Here is a 22430-nt window from a genome sequence, read left to right on the forward strand (position 1 = left end):
TTATAAATATTTTAAATGCATATGTGATCATAGCTGATAAGTAAATTTTTCAAAGCACTTCATGCTCCCTTGATTTGTTCCAGCAGCTTTCCTCCCCTACGACAGACAGGACGATTTCCCTTCAATTCATTTAATACATATTCTATATAGATGGGCGGTATATGGTTTTCTTCATGCTGGTGGTTTTAATTTGCAGGAAAAAAATAGCACTTTGATGTAGATACAAAGCATAGTATCTATTCTTACAATATTGTTTTCCAGAAGGAGCCTGTCATTTCCCCCTCCTGTCCAGTATATCACTGTCTGGATTCGACAGTTGGACAGTCGGCACAATGGACAGATAGGGTTGTGTTTTCTTAATGACTGATGTTTGGCCTCAGTCTTCCTCCAGAGCTCTCACTCCATTAAGATGGTGATAGTTACAGACGGGTGATAGGGTCTGCGTGTGGAGGTACAGGTTGGGTATGGCATAGGAGGAGGAAGTGAGGTATGTGGTTCTGTCACTTCCTGCCTTAGTCCCTTGAGTCGGGGTCTCCCTGAACCTGGAGCTACACTGGTATCCAACAAGCCCTAGCCATCCTCCTGTCTCTGCGCTCCCCTCCCCCGCAATGGCATAAAGGTTAAAAGTGTATACATGTCTGGTGTCCTAGGTAGGTTTCTGTTGCTGTGATAAAACACTGACGAAAAGCAACTTGGGGAAGAAATGTTTTATTTCAGCTTTACAGCTTATCATCCATCGTAAAACTCAAGGCAGGAATTCCAGAGAGAGATCTGGATGGGTGGAACTGAAGCAGAGGCCAGAGAGGAATGCTGCCAACCTTCTCCCCATGCCTTGCTCAACCTGTTTTCTTACACAACACTGAACCAGTTGCCCAGGGGTGGCATCACCCATAGTAGCCCTAGCTCTCCCACATCAACCATTAATCAAGAAAATGCCTCCGGGCTTGCCTACAGCCCAATCTGATGGAGGTATTTTCTCAGTTGAGGTTCCTTCTTCCCAGACAGCCCTAGCTTGTGTCAAGTAGACAAGAAAAGTAACCATGTCTGGATTTTGTATGTGCTCTATCATCTGACCATAGGTCCTCATGCTTGTATGGGAAGCTCTCTGACTGCCTGAGCTCTCTCTGGCACTGTAGATTGAGATTTTGCTCACTAGCTTTCTAAATGTTGGGTGAGCAGGTGTTGTAATGTGAGTGGCGGGGCTGCGTCCCCGGCACCCGGCCGCCCGCATGGCTAGCTTATGCCCCGAAATAATTACACGGAAACTGTATTCTTTTAATCACTGCCTGGCCCATTAGTTTCAACCTCTTATTGGCTAGCTCTTACATATTGATCTAACCCATTTCTAATATTCTGTGTAGCACCATGAGCTGGCTTACCAGGAAAGATCTTAACCTGCGTCTGTCTGGAGTGGGAGAATCATGGCGACTCCTTACTCGGCTTCTTTCTCCCAGCATCCTGTCTGTTTACTCCACCCACCTAAGGGCTGGCCTATAAATGGGCCTAGGCAGTTTCTTTATCATTTAACCAATGACCTTCCTCCATCATTTCCCCTTTTTCTGTTTAAACAAAAAAAGGCTTTCATTTTAACATAGTAAGATTACATATAACAAAATGGTTATCAAGCAAGAATTACAGTTACAATATTTATATCTATTTTATCTTTTATTATAACTAAGGAAAACATAACTCAGGAAAACTATAACTATAACTAACCATTCTTCAACTCCATCAAAGACTCCAGAAGGATATAATATTACCTAAGTAAACAAGAAATAAGAAACTTCAAACTTTAGAAATGACAGAGACATCTCACTGCCTGGACAGTCACCCAAAGTTCTTTTGTACCGTTGGGGCATCCATCTTTGGCCTACAGGCCCATAGTATCCAGCAGACATTTTCATCAAGCAGGAAATTTTAAAGACAGTTCAGTCACTTTTTGCTGTGTCCTGTAGAATGTCTCGCAGACTCTTTTATGAGTCAGGAACCCCGAAAAACCATCTCACCTTTAGGCAAGTTCAGCAGTCCTCTTTCTGCAGGTTCTCTGTGTCCAGTTTATGCAACAGTCCAGGCAAGAGCAGTTTCTTGCCCAAATGGCTATCAAACTCCATAAGGAGCCTCTTCGATGCCCATCATCCTCTTGAAGTAGATTGGTGCTGCCAGGAGCAGACGTGTCTCACTGTCATGAAAAGCCCTAAGTTATTGAAACATTAAATGCCATATTCTGCAGTCTTTGAAAGATATGAAGAATGCCTTTCTAGCTGAAATATATCTCTATATATCTAGAAAATCTAACTAACATGACTACAAGCTTGACAATTATTGATGATTATCCATTAACAACCTATATTTCCTAATTATACATTACATTCTTAAGTGAACTACACAATCACAATACCTTAATCAAGAGCAGAAATACATATACATTTAACAAAATTGACCTTAAAATCCATACCAATGCAAATTATTCATATCTATATCATTTCCCCCTTTAAATGTAAAAGAACATTTATAAACAATATTTGGGAACATGGGCGCAGTTTTTTTGTCTCCAAACTGCTTCCTGCTGAATGGGGGCGCTGTATTCAGATCTTTCATGGTGTAACCTGTGTGTCAGGGTCATCTCAGTCGGCAGTTGAGTGAAGTAATTTTCTGAAGGTGTTCACAGCAACCTTTCAGGAGGGCGTGGTCTATCATACCATATCGGGATAGACGCAATCCACAGAGTCTTATCCTCTGCAAAAACAAAAGAAGACCCTCTCCAAAGCATTATATCCTTAGACCCATATTCTGAAATCATAATACCCTTATATCCATTCTGGTTTAGCTTGGCAGCCCATATAATGAAATGTCTCTCTGCAGTTAGCTCCTTTACAGTCAAAAATTTTAAAGAAAACACAATAATACAAAGAATCCAGACTCTCTGTGAATTTTCCATTTTTACATGGCTTATTTTTCTTTATTTCTTTTAATCTATAACTATCTGTACTCTGTCTCTTTAAAGACTTTACCCTTTTTTTAAAACATTAACTTTATTCTTTATATATATATTTTTCTCTCTCTCAAGCCTACGTACATTCATCCAACAGTGTCTGAATCAGTTCTATTGTGAATCTGTAATTTTTTTACTATCCAGGAGCACTTTGTTTTGTGCTTTTAAATCGCTAACAAAAACAGGTACTGCTTGCTTGCCCCGCCCAGTCCAACATGGCGGAGCCACTCGTGCCTCTGATCCTTGTACATTGCACCAGTAGCGTGGTAGAGCTGCTTGTGCCTCTGAGCCGCAGCACAAAATGACTTCCTTTTAGGCATACAGTGAGTCTAGTTGCCATCAAACAAATCATAGCACTTTACTCCAAATACTCTATTCAAAAGCTCTGTCTCCTGCAGTAGCCAGACAGAGATTGCAATGGCAGCACAGCCCAGAAAGCCAGCATTTTAAAATAGCCATTTTTTTTCCTGTTGCTGAGTCAGGACAATTTCTTTGCCGCACGCAATCCATAAACAGCAAAAAGCTGTCTTAAATTCTCTCTGTGTCCTTTTTAAGCCCTCTCAGGTTTTACGTGGAGTTCATTAGCACGTTGGGTGCCACTCTGTTGAAATAAGAGCGGCATCAGGGCTGCATCCCGCCACCCGGCTAGCTTTACCCGAAATAATTACACGGAAACTGTATTCTTTTAATCACTGCTTGGCCCATTAGCTCCAGCCTCTTATTGGCTAGCTCTTACATATTGATCTAACCCATTTCTAATATTCTGTGTAGCACCATGAGCTGGCTTACCAGGAAAGATCTTAACCTGCGTCTGTCTGGAGTGGGAGAATCATGGCGACTCCTTACTCGGCTTCTTTCTCCCAGCATCCTGTCTGTTTACTCCACCCACCTAAGGGCTGGCCTATAAATGGGCCTAGGCAGTTTCTTTATTATTTAACCAATGACCTTCCTCCATCAAGCAGGACTCAGAAACTTTCAATGTAGGGCTCTTTGTCTGGAGGCTGTGCCAGTTGTTAGCCTCCCAGTAGCCTGGAATATGCTGGATATTCTTTTTCCATATCCTTGGATGGTTCCTCCGTCTCTCTAGCCTCTCCAGATGTTTCCCAGGGTGGAGGCATCTGACCTTCTCTTTCCTCTGCCGTTGCTCACTCCCACAGGTCATCTTCTCCAGTCTTTTGTTTATTCTCTGCAAACTTGCAACCCATCTCTGCTTGGCTGTCTAGTAGATATTCAGATTAATGTATCCCACACGCCCCCTTCCCCCATTTCCCCTTATGAGGAGGCACACTTCCTCCCTGTGAGTTCTCTCAGCTGTGCCACCACAAATCTTGAAGTTGTCTTGATAGCCATGCTTTTCCCATTTTTCCTCTAATATATCTGTAAAACCTCTTGGTGCTTCCAAGAAAATGTCTTCCGGGGGCTGGAGAGTGGCCCAGCAATTACGAACACTTGCTACTCTTCCAGAGGACTAAAGTTTAGTTCCCAGCACTCACATCTGGTAGCTCTCAATCACCTGTAACTCCAGTTCCAAGGGATCTAACTACTGTCCTGGCTGCTGTGGGCATCTACACATATAGTACACACTGTGTGTGTGTATGGGTGGGGGCACACAAATATCTTCACATTTTTGTTCACTACCTAGTGGCAGTAGATAGTAAACAGTTGTTGATTGAATTAATGATGAAGGAGAAATGCCATATGATTGAATAGGAAATACTTGGTTATTAGTGCTTGAACAAGTTGTAATCAAATGGTAATTGTAATATACTATTTAATAATTTAATACCCGTCACTCTCTGTAATGTTTCAGTTACAAGTCCAGATTAACATTAGATATTACAAAGGTGATGGTATGTGTGATTTTTAACTTGTTGGGTTTTGGTCACTGGATCTAAATACCAGATGTTTTAAGTCTCTAACATTGCATCTTCTTGTCTGTGATAATGCTCTCTCCAGATTAGTAGAGATATGCTCCTTTTTTTCCAATAACTTCTACAGAGAAAATTTGTTCTTTTAGACTGTTGGCAACATGGGGACATTCAAAGCTGATCAAGTCAGGGCCTGTCCCTTCCCTTAGTCCATTCTGTGGGAAATAGTGTTCTCTCTAACTTAGTAAAGAACAAGATTCCAAATTAGTCTTTATGCATTTATGCATCTATACATAAAATTGGAGTCACCAAAAGACACCAAATCTGCTCTTCACCCGAAGGGGAAATTCTACCTGTCAGAGAAAAAGGGATCAGATCCCTTGAGCTGCTCTGTTAATAAAGGCACCCACCTACTTAGGATTTCCTCTGTCATACTAATCACTACTAGTTTATCACAGGGCAGTGTTAAACTAAAGTAGCAGTACCAGCTATCAGTGTCCTCACTACCTTGAAGAATGCGAACCCCAGGTCACAGGTGAAGACCCAAATGATCTTTGCTCCACATTTCTAGAGCAATTGAGAAAATAAAATTATGCAAGACTTAAGCAAATAAGCAGGATTTGTGGCTCTAAAGAGACTGCAAGGACTTCAGTTGATGTTAAAATAAAAAAGCAAATCAAAAGAAACAACATACATAATTTTAGCTATTTAGAATAAATACTGACAAAGGATATCTAACTAGCAGTGATCTTTAGGTGTGAATGCACGAAGCAGTTGATCTTCAGTGCCCCAGCAGAAACCCTGAAGATGTGAAGGATCACATCAACGAGAAGTCAAATTTAAATCTCAAATAGATTTTCCCCACTCCGAATTCCCTTTGCACAGTGTTCCAGGTCCGCCACCCCTTCCCTGGTTGTGGCTCACCCTGCCTGTTACATCCAACTCTGTCATGCCTAAGTCCTCTTCTTCTTTCAGTTTGGGCACCTTTGCCCCAAAAGACTCTTGTTGAAAAGGCTTAAGTTATTTAGCCCCACACCAAGACATTTTCAATAAAGCTTTGGAAGGGTAGGGCTACCATGCCTTCCTTCTGGGATACCCTGGGCCTTGCCCTTGAGCCACATCCGAACCCCTCCCCCCCATATCTAAGCCATGACAAGGCTCTGGAGGACAGATGTGTTTGTACTTATCTGTGCAGTGAAGAGGTAGTGAATAGGTCCCAAAGGCTCAAGTACAGATCATCATCGTCGCCGCCATGCAGCCCCTCGCTCGTTGTTCTCAGGGCTGTGGTTAGGGTGTCCTTTCCTCCCTCCACTACTGAAGGTGGAAGTCAGGGCTTCATATAAGCTAGACATATGCTGTACCCTCAGTCTACCCTTCAACCCTCAGAGGCCTCTGTCCTGCCATAGACCTGTTCCTGCTATGAGAAATCAGACTGATCTTAGTCAAAACTGAAGTAACCCAGTGAGTTCCTTCTTCCCCTGGGTTTGTGCCTCGATACAGGTGAACTTTGTCATTTAATTCTGACAGCAGATCGCAGCTGTCCACTGTGGAATGCAGTAGTTTAAAAAAGCAGCCAGATTGAGCCATATATCCTTTCAGAAGCCAGTACCAGGAAGCCCGAGTCTGGAGTATCTGGAAAATTGTGAAGTCATCCTGAGAATGGTGGCACACTATAGTCCTTGCTACTTGGCAGGCTCAGGATAGGCAGATCTCCTGAACCCAGAAGTTTTCAGGCCAGCCTAGGCAATAGGGATAGCCTATCTTAACAAAATAAACACAATTAAAAATCCATAAGCAAAAGGTTTTCTGTTTCCCTAGAAGGTGGCAGCAGGCTGGTAGTTAAATCAGTCATGGGATCCTGCAGTTTTTAAAGAAGGATGGACTGTAAGGTGACTACAGAGTTGGCTCAGTGGGTAAAGTGTTTGCTTTACAATAAGAGGACCTGAGTTCAAATCCCCAGAACCAACCTAAATGCTCTGAGTGGCAGTGCGCACCTGTAATCTCAGGGACTTGCTGGCCAGCTAGTGTAGCTAAAACAACAGACAGTGACAGACATTGTCTCTGACTATAAACAGTCCAGGAAGAAAACTGACACTGACCTCTGGTAGGTGAGCACAGCCACACACATGTGCACAAATATATGTACACCACACACACACACACACACACACACACACACAAAGAAACAAGAGAATTAAGAATGATCTGGCACATTTTGTACACACACAAGGGCTGGGAAGACACGTGAAAGTGCACCTCCATGTTTAGATCTTGATTATTACAGACATGGGAAATGGCGCAAGTCTTTACAAACCAACAGGACAGAATCCAGGAGGTTGGAGTCTCCCAGAAGCCCCAGAACAGAGCTTTTCCATTTAAAAGGCACTTTTAGGGTCCTGGCTATCAAACTGCTGCTTTCTTTAGGACATAAATAATCATTACGAAGAGATGTCTGAGCTTTTCTTCACTAAATGAAGATGTGTTAGACACTAAGATGCACCTGCATGGTTTCTGCTCTTCATTGTTTAAGCACCATCACCATTTGGTAATCTCTTGGTCAGCTGCACAGCTCTCTGGGAAAACTTTAGGTTTATAAGTATGCTTCCATTGAGTTACTCCTTTACAGTTGCCTTATTTTGTTTGTTGTTGAGATTTACTTTTTATTTGTTTAGATTATGGGTATGCATGTTTGTCTGATTGTAGGTTTGTGCATGTGCTTGCAATGCCCTTAAGGCTAGAAAAGACACTGGATCCCTTGGCGCTAGAGTACAGGAAAGCTGCTTAACGTGGGTGCTGTGACTTGAACTCTCGTCCTCTGCAAGAGCAGCACACGCTCTCTGGCCCCTGGGCAGGTTTCACTGAAGGTTTTTCGTTTACATTTCTCCCAACTGAGCTTCACTGTCTTGAAGGCTTTACTATCTGAGTGTTCTGTGGATCCTACAGCTGTGTTCTCTTGTGCCTGTGGCTCTGCCCAAGGTATCAGTTGATAATTTTTCTTATGCACATTCTCCATTGACAGCATTCATGAAGGTCTCGGTGACATGGGGTGAGGCAGGCCAGAGATCCTGAGCTTCATGACTCTATCTGCCTTAGCACGAGTGGGCTTCCTGGCTTCCTCTTTCTTCCTCTGTTATATGAATCCATGATCACATTCTCAACGGAGCAAACTCAAGGGTGGCGAATCAAGCAGAGTTGAATATACATTTTTGTCCACCAGCCATTTTAATTTGGACATTTGAAATTTAGAAATCGTTTCCACTTAGCTTAAAATTAGCAATGTAAGCTGTAATTATAGTATATGCTTATGAAAAGTTGGGTCCTTTCAAGCCCTCATACTGCACATTCCTATATTCTTGCCATATAAAATTATATAGCCTCGGGAATTTTGCCTTTGTGTTTTGAGGGTCGTAAGGAATAGGTCTTAGTTTGCACCTTTGTGTTAGAAATGGGGCCACCAGCAATTTGCTTTTCAGCCTTTGATCCAAAGAATGTTTTCATCAACAGAGTGCTAGACTTCAACACAAGGAATGTTAATGTGTGCCCTCAGCTGCCACCACAGGGACAACAGCCTCAAAGGGCAAGTGCAGGGAGAACCATGCTTTTCAATGGAATTTTAAGTACTGACCTATATGCATGAGATAATGACTCAGACCACAGCTCTGAAAGCCTGTATCATGTTTACCCTTAGAAACAATTAGTGAATTTTATAAAAGTACTAGCAACATTTTCCTTCTAAACGAGGCCTATAGACTGCCAGCACTGGAATTCTTATACAAACATCCATTGCTTTTAAGAAAAGTTTCTTTGTAGGGTAAGTAGCCATAATGGCCCTTAAGATGTATACTTAATGCAGTGTTGATAGCAATTATTTATGAACAACACAGCAAGGGTGGTCTTTTGGTTTATTGCCGAAAGCTAACAGATCTGCAGTCTGGCCTGCTGTGTTCATATAGGTTGTTTTCATAATTTAAATAGAACTCTTATTCACAAGCTGTACAAAACTGTTCCCCTGGTTGCTGTTGTTTGGCTTTCAACCCAGTATTTCCTAACCCAGGAGGAAAACAAAACCAGACTAGCTCTAGTAACAAAAGAGCTGGGGAGGGGGCCCTGTCTTTCGCTGTTGCTGGCTCTGGCTCCAGCTCTTCCAGCAGGTGTCACTGTCTGGCAGCAATGGGGGCAGATGACGGCTCATCTGAGCAGGCTTGGGGAGAAGGTTGTTTTCCAAACACTTCCAGGAAAGTCTTGTTGCCAGCCTATGAGAGCATTCCTTTTGGAGAAAAAGACATTGCTACTTTAAAAATTACCTTTCCCCTCTGAAGTTAAATTGCACGTGCAAGAAAGAATAGTTTTGTGATCTAAAAATTGTGTCATGTGTCAGAAACATTTACAATGAATGAAGAATGTATCTAAAGGAACAAATTGCATGGAGCTTTATAAAGAGCCATTTATTTATGAGTTTGTTAAGCAAATGTGGGTGTTCTATGTGTTTTCTACAGCCTCTAATGGCTACAGGAGGATAAAGTATAGCATTTATCTTCCTGGGGTATTAGCCTGTGTTGTACACACTAAAATGAGGAATAGCTGCAATATGATAAAAAGAAAGCAGTCTATCATGTTGGAATAGTGACAGGAGACTGGGGTTTGCATGCTGGCTTTGATGCTTTACAGCCATATGCATAAGGGGGGTTATCTGTTAACTGTCATAGCATGGTGGCTTGATTTTGACTTGGTAATATGATACAATCAACTGGACACCAGCAGTCTTTTTCTGTAAAGAGCCAGGTAGCACATATTTCAGGCATGCCTGGCCATAGTCTCTGTTATCTGTCACCATTAGCAAACTCCAGTTGTACTGTACCATACAAACAAGCCTGGCTGTGTCCCCACAAAACCTTTATAAGAATAGGCAGTGAGCGAAATGTGGTAGTGACCAGAGTTGTTAGGCCCTGGTAACCAAGGTCCTGAGAGTGCTGTCATAGTTACTATGTTAAATAGCCCAAACACTTTCATAAATTCATACTTGGTGAGGTTTTTTAGAGAAGTGGTCAAGTCTATGACATCTTCTCTGGCTCTGATAAAAGCCACAAACAGGGCTAGAAAAATGGCTCAGCAGTTAAGAACACTGCTCTTGCAGGGGATCCAGGTTTGATTCACAGTACCCACATGATCGCTCACAGTCCTCTGTAAATCCAGTTTCAGGGAAGTACTAAGGCCTCTTCTGCCCCCCCCCATCAGCACTGCATTCACACAGTATACATACACAGTGCAGGCAAAACACTCATGTGCATAAAAAAATTCAAAACATTTTAAATTAAAAAAAACAACAACAACAATCAGCCACTTCTGTGGACACAACCTCTGATTCAATGCCACCAGGCTTCTCCAGGAGCTTACCAGGCTGTTTGGGGTCCTGCTGTGAAGCTCTGTCATCAGAATGTGACAGCAGAGCAGGTGTGGTTACCTGTATGAGACAAGACTGGGCCCACTGACATTCCTGGTTGAACTGTGAAGAGCTTATAAGGTTCAGCTGCCATATATGAGGCCCTTCTCCCACCCAAGGATATCTGGGAGGTGAACAGTTGTTGGGGTTGGGTTGACTCTTCTTAGTGTTATAGCCGCCCATATATATCCTGGAAATAACCCAGTTCCAAGCAATCTGGACTTGGGGTGGGATTATTTTTGTGGTCCGGCTCTCTATGGCTCCTAAGGCTTTGCTCGGATGTCTCCAGGAGCCTGTACCTCTCTAGGGCTCCTAAGGCTTTGCTCGGATGTCTCCAGGAGCCTGTACCTCTCTAGGGCTCCTAAGGCTTTGCTCGGATGTCTCCAGGAGCCTGTACCTCTCTAGGGCTCCTAAGGCTTTGCTCGGATGTCTCCAGGAGCCTGTACCTCTCTAGGGCTCCTAAGGCTTTGCTCGTATGTCTCCAGGAGCCTGTACCTCTGCTCAACTATGCTGCTCACCATATCGTTTTGTTTAATTTCAAAATACTGGCCTTGTTGGACAAATAGGTGACGATCCACTCTTCATTTGTAGATTTCCAAAATGTTGACAGTGGTCTTTCCCTTTGGGAAATTCCAGACACTGATTCGGAGACAGAAATGCCCTTCTCTCTGAACCCTGGGATGAGAGCTATAAGAAAAGCATGCTATCTCCTTAGGTTCTCTCTGCATTTCTTTGTTTGGCTCTGTCTAGGGAGACCAGCCGGAGAAGCCATCCTGTAGTTACAACAAACCCTGGCAACTCACTCTTAAACTTTGATAGTTAGGAATATGTAGCATTATTATGAAATTAGGTTCAATTATTAGTTTACATTCTCCTTGGAGACTGTGTTTCATATAGTCCGCTATGCATAATCAAATAATTATATGAGGCTTTTCATGTCTCTCCCTATAAACAAGGAGCTTGTGTGTATCTTTAATAAGCTAGCTTAATGACTATAATCTATTGTTGACCTTTCGGATCATCCTGTAGTCAGTTTTAAATGTAGCTGAATGGAAGTATTTAGCACAGACAGCGAGGATTGAATCTCGAGTCTGACACTTGTGAGCAGTAGTGCAACAATAAAACTCATTAACTGCATTTTCACCTGCTCTAACCCTTAATTAGTGCTTGTTTTAATTATGATCAGGTGGTATTGCTTGTATTTAGTGCTAAAAGCTAGGTTCTCTACTAGTATAGATGGTTGGAACAAGAGTGGAGCCACGCTGCTTTCATATGTACAGTTGGGTAAGAAATCCAAGGAGCAGAACACTCTTGGATGGCTTAAAAAAAAAATGTAAAGCATATATCTAAGTTAGGGCAGGTACTATAATTTTCAGTGCCTCGAAATTAATTAATAGAAGAGTTAGACTTCATTTTAAGAGTTGACTTCTAGTAAACAGTGGCAACATGCTTCCCAGACAAGTCTTGATGTGACCATGCAGGTCTAGAAGATCTAGTCAGGTTTATGAGACAAAATCAAGACCTAGAAGCAATGACAGTATTTTTAGCTTTTTTAAAAAAATATTTTTCTATTATATGGGAAATTGTAAAACTCTCATGAACACTCTTTACCCAGCCTTCCTTGTGTTCTAGCCTCCTTGACCATAGCACATTTGGACACTGGAGTTGACCTTACGTTATACAGGTCTAAGGTGGCATCTGCTAGGACTCTGCGCTGAAAATTTAACTGCCTTCCCTTCAGAAGTACTGAACCCCTATGGAGGACTTTGACACCCTGCATCCCCTGTCCAGCGAATGCTGACCTTGTCAGTGGCATCACTGTGGCGTTACTAACCAAACTTTTCTATGGAGTTACTATCGTCATCCATCTGCTTGTGTCTGTGGACTCAGAGTCCACTTCATTCCTCCAGTCATCCCCAGGCACTGTGGCTAGATCATTGTCTCACTCAGGGTCTAACATTGGCCCTAGAAAGGAAGGGCCCTTCAGGTCTGATCCAAACTGATCATCTCTTCTAAGTAGTTCCTTTCTTTAGGACCCACCCCCAAGAAGTTCTAGCTCCAGAGTCATGCCATGCATTTCTCTTAGAACCCCTGGTTCCTTTTGCTGGAGGAACCAAGACCTAGCTGCTGGCTGGTGTACTCATTGCTACCTACTGCCACCTTTTTGTGCCTCCATCATAAGGTTTAATTAGGCAATAGATGTGTGCATATCGGTGTACCCCCCACACACACACCGTTTGTATACATACTGAAACTTCCTATTTCATTCTGCCCCATATTTATCTTTGCTTTTTATGTTTCCTTCATTTTTGACTTCCTCTATGCACAGTGAGAAGCCAGGGGTACCTCTGTAGTCGGCATCAGCTACAGTTGGCCATATTGTTTCAGCTCTAGCATAGGTGGACTAGGTTTGGAGGTTCTCCTCTGTGCCCCAATGAGAGATTTGCAATCATAGCCTTGTAATTTTATGTTCCAAGATGGACATCTTATATTGCATGCTAAAGTTGTGTAAGTCATTTTCATGCTTGGAATGGACTCGCTTTTCTGGCTGTGTCGTCAGTGTCAAGCAGGCACAAGATTGTCTGGGAGTAACTCTGGCTGTTGTCTGTCATCATTGCCTAGAGCTTTCATGTTCATCTAAAGATACCGTGTGCTTTGCGTGGGGGTTGGTTTGCAAGAATGATGTCTGTTCAATATTTCAGTTGATGGTCTTCCTTTGGGGCTGCAAGTCAGAATCCGTCTTTGCTCTGGGCCTTCCTGAGAGCTGACTTTCCAAGCTCTTTAGCTTAGTTAGCACTGGATGCAGAAACAGAAGATAGTGCACACTTCTGTTCTCACTGGGTTCCTTACGTGTACCATGTTTTTGGCTTCCTGGGCTCTAGTTGCTTAGGTTCTCTACCCCTTCCCAGGCTCGGCAATAGTCTTGTTCTTCCCACAGAGAAGCAAGTTCCGTTTCCTCCTGTTTCTTTCCCCATTGCAGTGAACATCACCAGCATCTGAGGTCATCAGTGCTCGCCGTGTTTTACCTCCCTAGATCAGACTTTTGTTTCTACAGTGGAGAGATGGGAGAAGGGTCCAGGTGAAGTTCTTCGCCTCTCCTGAGGCTGCTGCTTCTCTCCCATCTTGGGGCCAAATTGAATACTCACCACTGAGTGTCTAGATGGGCTTCATAGTGTAGGTACCTAAAGAACCCCAGAGCTGTTAACAGTGTTAACAGACACATGACTGGAAACAACTTGGATTCTGTCAACCATTTTTGATTAACTCTCCTGCCCAGTATTCTGTTACCTTTATCCCTAGTAACACTCTTCTTGTCTGCTTCCTTGCAGACACTGTCTTGCCTTAGATTTGGGCTATTGATTGTCTTAAATTACAGTTCTTGGCTGAGTAAGGGTAAAGTTACACATGTAAAGTAAGGCCTACTTTTGTTTTTACAAAGCAGTAATTTTCAGGGTAGAGCAGAAAGTCAGCATGGGATGAAACCTTCCTCTTCAGCAGCCTCTTCAGGATATCTAGTTCCTTGTTGTCTTTTCTGTTTCCCCATTTTCTGAGGCACCCAGAGTTTCCAGGAATGTATCCAGAAACTACTCATTCTAACATGGGCCCTGAGTGGGATTCAACTAATTAATGTCGTTCTGTTTATTTTACTACATAGTAGTAGAACTTTGAAAACAAAGAAGAAATCTTTGCATATTTTATCTTTAACTACTTTAATTGTAAAAATAACACACATCTATGATAATAAACATTTTAGTCTTTTCCATCCCTTAGAAATCACCCTCCAATGCTTTGGTGCATAGTTCCTATAAGACTTTTCTATTAAGAATTTATTTTTGTAAGAATTTTTCTTTTTTTTTTTTTGCCATGCAGAAAGAATACTAGAATAAATGAATGCTTGGGAAGGTCGGTAAAAATATCTACTGCATATTTCTCTGTTTGCATTTTTTTTCTGTTTTTCAAAAATTAAGAGTGGGCTCCTTTTGCCGGGGTAACACTATCGAGGAACCAGTGAATAACTGCAACCTGAGCCAGTACTTCATGTTTACATGGGCACAGTAAAGAATCAGCAGCCATAATGCATAGCTTAGAACAGTTACACCAACATACCTCTTCCTGTGGAAGAATGATGCGTTCAGAGCCCCGGGGCTGAGAGGAAGTGAGATGAATGATGTGGGTGCTGTTTATACAGTGTTGGACGTCACAGCACTCCACCTGACAGTACTTGACACATCCCATTACCACGCCAACAAGCTACTCAGTGGTTAGCAGGCAGGTCTTTGTTCAGTGCTGGACAAAGGGCTGATCCCTATACCAGGCAAGACAGGGCAATCTGGGCACAATCTTATCCCACTATTCAGAATCACGCATAGGATAAAACCTACTATTTCTGGCACCCTCTGTTTAATTTTTATTTTCTGACTGCAATCCAAAATCAAAATCAGTGTCATAGTTTAATAAAAAAAATTTGGAGTATATCACATACAACTAAACCATATATGCTCTAACACCCATGTGGGAGAGAGACCAAGAAATAGTGCAGAGTTTTCCCATCCCTCCCTTAAATGTTGTCTTTCTACTTTGCAAGATTTTAAATAGTGACTTTTTAAAACCAAGTTTCACATGAATGCATGAGAATTTTAACACTATCATTTGAATCATCTCGAATAGTTCTTGAAAAGTGGTTAGTATTAATGATAGTATTTTTAGATAATATTCATTTTTTGTAAGAAATGGGTCATGTCATAGAAATAAGAAGACATATCAGTAAATTCTGAAAAAAAGGGGGATTGCAGTGATGCCTCAGTGATTAAAGTGCTCGCTACACAAGCACTAGGACTGGATCTCAGGTCCCCAGCACCATGAAAAAGCCGAGCATAGCAGCACAGCCTGTAACCACGGTGCAGGAAGTAGACACGGGCTGATCTTCCACAGTCACCAGCAAGCCAGTCTAGCTGAAGCAAGTTCGGGTTCAGCGAAAGACCCTGTCTCAAAACAGATAACATGGAGAAATGATTAAGGAAGCCACTATGCCAACCTTCGGCTCTCACATGCACCTACATGGGTGATATCACACACACATACACACACACACACACACACACACACGGGCATGGACTTTAAATATGAGCATTATTACTAAGAAATCATTTTAGACATGTTTTCAATACAGTTAAAATTTATTTTACTAACAATTCAAATACCATCAAAGTGTGATGGTATTTTATTTTAAGTATTTATTTTTAATAAAAGGAGGTGATGGTAGTTTATTAAGCATTATTACTAAGAAATCAATTAAAACATGTTTCTAATACAGTTCAAATTTAAACTGTTTTACTAACAATTCAAATACCATCAAAGTGTGATGGAATTTTATTTTTTAATAAGAGGAGGATACAAGCATATATATGGATGACATGACCACTCCATGAGTTAAGGGGGAGGTTCTTATTATAGATCTGAGGAAACAGTCAGAGGCATCTGCAGGAATCTAGAGCAGAGAGAGAAAGTGGCAGATTGAACATGGCCAACTGACTGGACCTGGCCACAAGGGAAGCAGAAGCAAATCAGAGGAGTGGGGGTTGGGAGGACACAGAGAAAGATAGCAAGAAGGTGGGGGGAGGGAGAGAGGGCAAGAAGAAGACAGACTGAGAACATTGAAAACAGCAATAGAGTAAAGATCATGAGTGGAGGGGGGAAGCCCATGAGCTAAAGAAATTTAGGACACAGGAAGCAAGCCTGTGATAGCAAGGGAGTCTAGAGACCAGCTTGCTATGGTATGCTAATGGGCAGTACAGCCAGCCATTTGTCCTTTCTTCCTTTGGGAATTTGGGGAAATGGAGTTTCCTTTGGAAAAAACAAGAAAATAGAAAAAAGTTTATGAACAGTTGATCTTTTTATATTTAATTTTTGAGGCTTTATTTTCTCCAATACCTCTCACATTCTGCTTGTCCATTTTTCTTTGAAGCCTCATTTCTCGTGCCTCCCTGCTACCCCAACCATGGCCCCTTTCTCTGATGTCCTTCCTTGAGTCCCTGCTACTAGACTGGCTGTTTCTTGTCATTCCTCTGTTGTGTGCTCTGGGTAGCCCCATCTTCTACATGCTTCAGTGTTGCCAAGCTTGTAAAAGTGAAAACATCGTGTTTGTGTAATTGTAGAGCATAACTATAACAAAGCCTCTTGTTTGTCATATTAGATGAAAAGCAGAGATTCAGTTATGAGCGGTCTGGATATGATCTTGAAGATTCTGATGGCCCAGACGAGGATGATAATGACAATGAAGAGGATGATGAGGACAGCCAGGCAGAGTCTGGGCTCTCAGCAGCACCCTCCGTCACAGCCAGCCCACAGCATCTTCCATCCAGAAGTGGCCTTCAGGATCCCGGGAGTGTAGAGGAAGACCTTAGAGTTCCCAGTTGCTTCTCAGGGGTACACACAGACCCCATGGACATTCTACCTAGAGCGTTACTCACCAAGATGACTGTTCTGAGCACAGTACAGATTGACTCCAACAGAACAGACTTCCTAGCAAAGGCCAGGCAGAATTCTGCAAAAGATGAGCATGAAGTAGTTCCTCATACAGACACTTCCCGGTCCCCAGAAGTTACCCCCAGGTCTCCTGGCCATCAGATGTCTGTGGATTACCCTGAATCTCATGTTCTGAGAAGTCCTACAGCTGCTAAGACTGTTGCTTCAATACAGGTAGATGAGCATTGGTGGTATTTGGTTTTTTGTTTTCTCTTATTCTATTAGGAAAGCCTAATAGATTAAAGCTAATAGATTAAAAAATTTATCCATGACCATATGAATATGTACCTTTTTGTTGTTATAGCCAATGACAGAATTCATTTATATCTATTAAACTCTTGTTAAGTATCTGACAAAAAATTCACATATTGTATCCATAGCCTGTGATGCCTCCTTTAAAAATAATTCTTTATTATTTGATTTTTAAAAATCAGAATAAAATATGTATGTGCCAGTTGTAAACTCACATCCTGCACTTAAGTGGTTGACTAGTTTTTCCACTAGTGTGGATATGGTGTGTGTACAGCATTTATCTAGATGTGTTTTGTTTGCTCCAGTCGGCAAAAGAGCTAGTAGACTTCAATGCAAAATTAACCTCACACAAAAATAACTCAAGCATTCATGTTGTTTGGACGAGCAAACTTCTGGGAGAGCTTGGGAAAGTTTCCTTGAAGAAGAAAGCTCAGGCCGGAACCCAGCTCCGGTAGAGGAAGTGTGCTGTATGCTTCCCCACGGCTGCCTCCTACCCAACAAATAATTCTCTTTGCCTCACAGTTCTCGTCCCTCTCCTATGTGTTAAATAAGGCAATAGACTTTATTTCTTAATGGGAAAAGATGTTTCCCACTAGAGAAAAATAAAAGCTTGTAATTTTACATCCTAGCCTAAACTAATTTAATCTGTCAGTTTAATACAGAAATTGAATTATATATATATGTGTGTGTGTGTGTGTGTGTGTGTGCAAATGCATGTATGTATTATCAAGAAAATGATAGTATTTAGATAAAATGCATGGGTGGAAGGGGGGACAGGTAAGATTTATCCCTCCCTACCATTGTGTTCTAACTACCTGTATCTCAGCATCTTCCACATAACTACCAGTGCCGAAATATTCAGTCTTCAGTAGATGTTTTATCAACTTCCGAATCAGTGAGCAAATAAATGAACAACTGCAGACCTTTGTCTTAATAACAGCTCTTCATTTCATGAGTGAATAATTTCTCGGTTAATTTTTTCTCAGCTGAGTTGGTGCTCACAGCCAACTAATATGGCAATTTCTCAGCACTTCCTAGTCTCTAAAATAAAGTGGTGCTGGTGCTGCCAGAAAAATAGCAGCAACATAAACATATAACCATGCTCATCTGTCAGTATAAAGTGATGACACCCAGGAAACTGGTTTGCAAATTACAAAATGCAAAAAAAAAAAAAAATTTCTGGTATGAAGTAGGAAAGAATTAAAAATGAAGATTTTTATGTTAAAAATAAATTTCAGGAAGCCAACAATTATAAAATACAAACATATAATCTTACCTCATTGTAAAGAACAGACCGAACACTAGAACTCTGCTTTGATGAAGGAGGCGCAGCTATCAAGGCTCATTGTCTCTTGTCTTTCAGGATTCATCATCTCTAAGACTGTCTCCTGCCGTGGCCCAGCTCAACCCTCAGCCTGCAGCCCGGATTCCTCCCTCCGTCTCACCTCACCCTGACAGCCAAGAACGGAAGCCGCAAATAACCTTGCAGCCGCCTCCAGGCTTGCCTTCCCCTCAGACACATCTGTTCAGCCACCTCCCCTTGCATTCCCAGCAGCAATCAAGGACCCCGTACAACATGGTTCCCGTTGGAGGTATCCATGTGGTGCCTACCGGCCTCACATACTCCACTTTTGTACCCATTCAGGCCGGACCAATGCAACTAACCATCCCTGCTGTGAGCGTTCTTCACAGAACCATGGGTACCCCTGGGACTACCATCACCGAAGTTTCTGGCACTGCTAATCGCCCCACTGGAGTGGCTGAATTGAGCAGTATGGTGCCATGTATTCCCATCGGCCAAATCCACGTGCCAGGCCTGCAGAACCTGAGTCCCCCAGCCTTGCAGTCGCTCACGTCCCTGGGTATGGAAACCGTCAACATCGTGGGCCTGGCCAACGCCACCGTGGGCCCGCAGGTGCACCCACCAGGCCTGGCCCTCAACGCAGTGGGGCTCCAGGTTCTGGCGAACGCGCCTGCACAGAGCAGCCCCGCCCCACAGGCGCACATCCCAGGTCTCCAGATCCTCAACATCGCCTTGCCCACGCTGATCCCCTCGGTCGGCCCAGTGGCTGTGGGCACCGCGGGAACCCCCGAGACTGCGGCTTCCAACAGCAAAGCGCAGGAGCTGCAGAAGCCCGCAGGCCAGGGACACAGCGCCGAGCCGCCCCAGGGCTCACCCGAAGGCCCTCAGGAAATCCCCAAAACAGTGCCCAGACCCTCAGCCGACCACGCAAGGCCTGAGGCCCTAAGCAAAATGGACACCAAGAAGGGGGCCTCTGTGAGTCACGTGTTGCCCGGGCGTTCCTCTGCGCAGGCGCAGCCAGCACCCACACCGGAAGCTTTACAAAAGGTAGCAACTTCAGGCCCTGCATCGCTTCCCACAGACAGATCAGCTCCCAGGCCCCCGGTGCCACACAGGCAAGCCATTGTGCACTTCAGCGACGTGAGCAGCGATGATGACGAGGACAGGCTTGTCATAGCAACCTAGTGGTTTATTTTTTATTGATTTTTTTAATAACAGGTTTTTTTTGAAAACCCTCCTTTCCTTAAAGCACATTTTTTTCTGACATAAACTCATGACTAATCTTTGTGCAATCATGAACTTTTGACCAATAATTGTGTTTTGTGTCAACTCCAGCCATTTTTGTACATGTTGTATAGACAATTGTGCCTTTTAGGAGTTTATGTTTAGAATCTGTACAGATCGTTGACTATATACATACAAATATGTTATATATGTATATGAAAACCAGGTAGTTGTGTTTAGTAGAAACCTGTCAAATAAATCAGATGATTAAATTATATGTTGTACTGTTAAATATAAATTTTTATGGCTGTGGGGCAGTTTCTGTGTATAAATTAGTATGTAAACCCCATATTTATTGTATCCATATTAGTCTCTGCAAATGGATCTGTCATTGTGTGCGACAGTAAACTGTACACTTCAGACAGAGTTTCTGTGTTATGAACTGTTCCAGTAAAATACTGTTTACTAACTTTAGTGGTTCTGCGGTCGTGCTGTCTTTAAACCTCTCTGGGAAAGTAGCTTCAAGACATGTGCCTTCCACAAATGGTCCTTAGTTCTGAGAAACAAGGCTTCAGTGGTCTCTTTCCCTGAGAAACTGGCTAGAGTCCAACAGTTGGGACTAAAGACAATGTTTTTCTAATTGTCAGAAGTAGTTTAGTAGCTGTCTACTTGTTAGAAGACTGAATTCTTAACATTGTCTATAAATGCCTAAAACGGGCATACTGAGCTTAAATGTGGCCTTGGAAAATGTAAATTAAGTGAAAAACAGTCCTGAGATCCACAAAGCTCCCTTCCAGGCTTTAACCCTATGTTCTTAGCCATGGGCTCCTGATTCTTTGGATGTGCTTTTATGTGGACACTTCTGACTACCACCAAACCCTAAAGGACCCAAGAATTATCGGTGAGAAGAACTTAGACCTCTAATTTAAGCAACTCTAGGAATGATCGCTCCTAACCTGAGAAATCCCACTCAGTCGTATAGGGAGATGCCTGCAGTGGGATAGCACAGTTCTCACTGCAGCTCTTTGCCTTGTTTTCCAAGGACTGCAGGTGCTAGGTGTGTGCGGAACATATTTTAAGTTGGGACTTGAATATTTAGCATGACTTTCAGGCAGTGTATCACAGGTTTAATTGTTCTCTTCATGAAGCCAGTGAGACTGTTGGAGGGGAAGATGCAAGAACTTTGGAAACACCCTGTTGTTAGTCACCCCGAAGATCATTTCTGTGGCTCTGGAAATGGCACCTGGAGCCCCACTTATCTGGCTTATAATTAGGTTTGCCAGCCTGCACTCCAGGTGACAAACAGGCTCCGGAACTATGGTACTGTGGGCATGTTTTGTTTTGTTTTGTTTTTTTCTTATGGCAGCACATTTTTGCAGCTTCAGTCGTTAAATTTCCACAAATAGTGCAAACTTCATTTTGAAAAGAATACTAGAAAATTCAACTATGGAAATTCCCTTGCTCTCACGGCGTAGTTGAAACCAAGTTCTATTACCCAATCTCTCACAGTCCTTGTTCTCCCTTCTTGTCATGACATTGAATTCTGCTTTTGCCTAGCATTTTAAAGTAACATATAAGCAACGCTGCCCCCAATAAGGACACTGTAGATGGGTCAATGAGTTCTCTAAACTCAAAAGTCCTGCTTGCTAATTTTAGCACTGAGGTTTTCAAATGCATTAAATAGAATATCATTAATTTGGAGGATTCCAAATGTGGTTTTATACTCAATGTTTTTTGGAAATTTAATAATGATCTGGGGTAATTTAATATTATTTTGTACTTCAGGTATTTCAAGATTCAACCTACTTTGCACATACCATTAATACTAATGACTTTCATATTTCAATGTGGCTTTTCAAGTATTTTCCTAATGCAGTTAGTCACCATCATTTAAATTAAGGTTTTCCAACTACTATAAGGCAAAAAAAATGCATTCTCAAAGTGCTGGCCAGTGATTAGCTGCAAGCTAGGCAGCACCAGGGACTCCAGTGTCCAGCCAGCCTAGCAATCCCAATGGTGAACAACAGTAATGGAGTATGCTGTGTTGCTGACCTAGACTGCCCAGAAGCGTGGGTGTCTGCAATAACTGCATTTTTGGTTCAAAATGCTTCCAACTTGTGGCAGTTTATCGGGATGTAATTCCATCCTAGCTGAGGATCATCTTGGTCAGATAGAACATATTCCTAAAACCTAAGTCCTTGTATTTGAAATAATTACACACACAAAATATGTGAGGGAATAGTCTATTTTGAGTAGTTTCTCCAGTTATCTTCCCAAGGAAGCTCTGTCCACTTGATATTCCCAGATATGAATGATTTGCGAATAATGCCCTCCGCAGAGCTGGTGACACTGCATTAGACTTCTGTCCTTTTTTTACTTCCTGTAAGACCCAGATTAGGAGAAAACTAGGATGCAATGATATCAAATCTCTATTAAATTATTGGTAAACTGAGCTGTAACTCAGTGGTAGAGCGTTTGCAGAGCATATAGTAAGCCTCGGTCAGTGGTTCTCAGTCTGTGGGTCACAAGTCTTGGTAAACCTGTCTCCAAAATAATTTACATTATGATTCATAACAGTAACAAAAATCAGTTCCAAAGTGGCAGTGTGGGGGTCACAACATGAGGACCTGTATTAACGTGTTGTAGCATTAGGAAGGTTGGGAACCGCAGCTCTAGCTAGTTCTGCAAAGACTTAAAAACAATATGAATGTTAATATCTTATTGCATGAATCTACCACCGTGCCACCACCAGCCGTGTTGGAAAAACACCTGAAGTTCATTTTTCTCATTTTCACAGATGACTTTACCAGTTAGGAAACTTTATTA

The 22430-nt window shown here is 42.4% G+C and overlaps 1 protein-coding gene across 4 annotated transcripts in view; it reads left to right on the forward strand.

Annotated features, from left to right (window-relative positions):
* Positions 1 to 20059, forward strand: part of Hivep1 (HIVEP zinc finger 1) — a 134931-nt gene extending 114872 nt beyond the window's left edge. For all 4 annotated transcript variants that reach the window (XM_057787314.1, XM_057787313.1, XM_057787315.1 and 1 more), the window contains 2 exons: positions 16494 to 16999; positions 18441 to 20059. In XM_057787314.1, the coding sequence (XP_057643297.1) occupies positions 16494 to 16999; positions 18441 to 19565 (1631 nt within the window). In that variant the 3' untranslated portion in view covers positions 19566 to 20059. The remainder of the gene's footprint in view (positions 1 to 16493; positions 17000 to 18440) is intronic.
* Positions 20060 to 22430: the final 2371 nt, after the last annotated feature.

Source organism: Chionomys nivalis, chromosome 13, assembly GCF_950005125.1.
Source record: "Chionomys nivalis chromosome 13, mChiNiv1.1, whole genome shotgun sequence".
NCBI lineage: Eukaryota > Metazoa > Chordata > Mammalia > Rodentia > Cricetidae > Chionomys > Chionomys nivalis.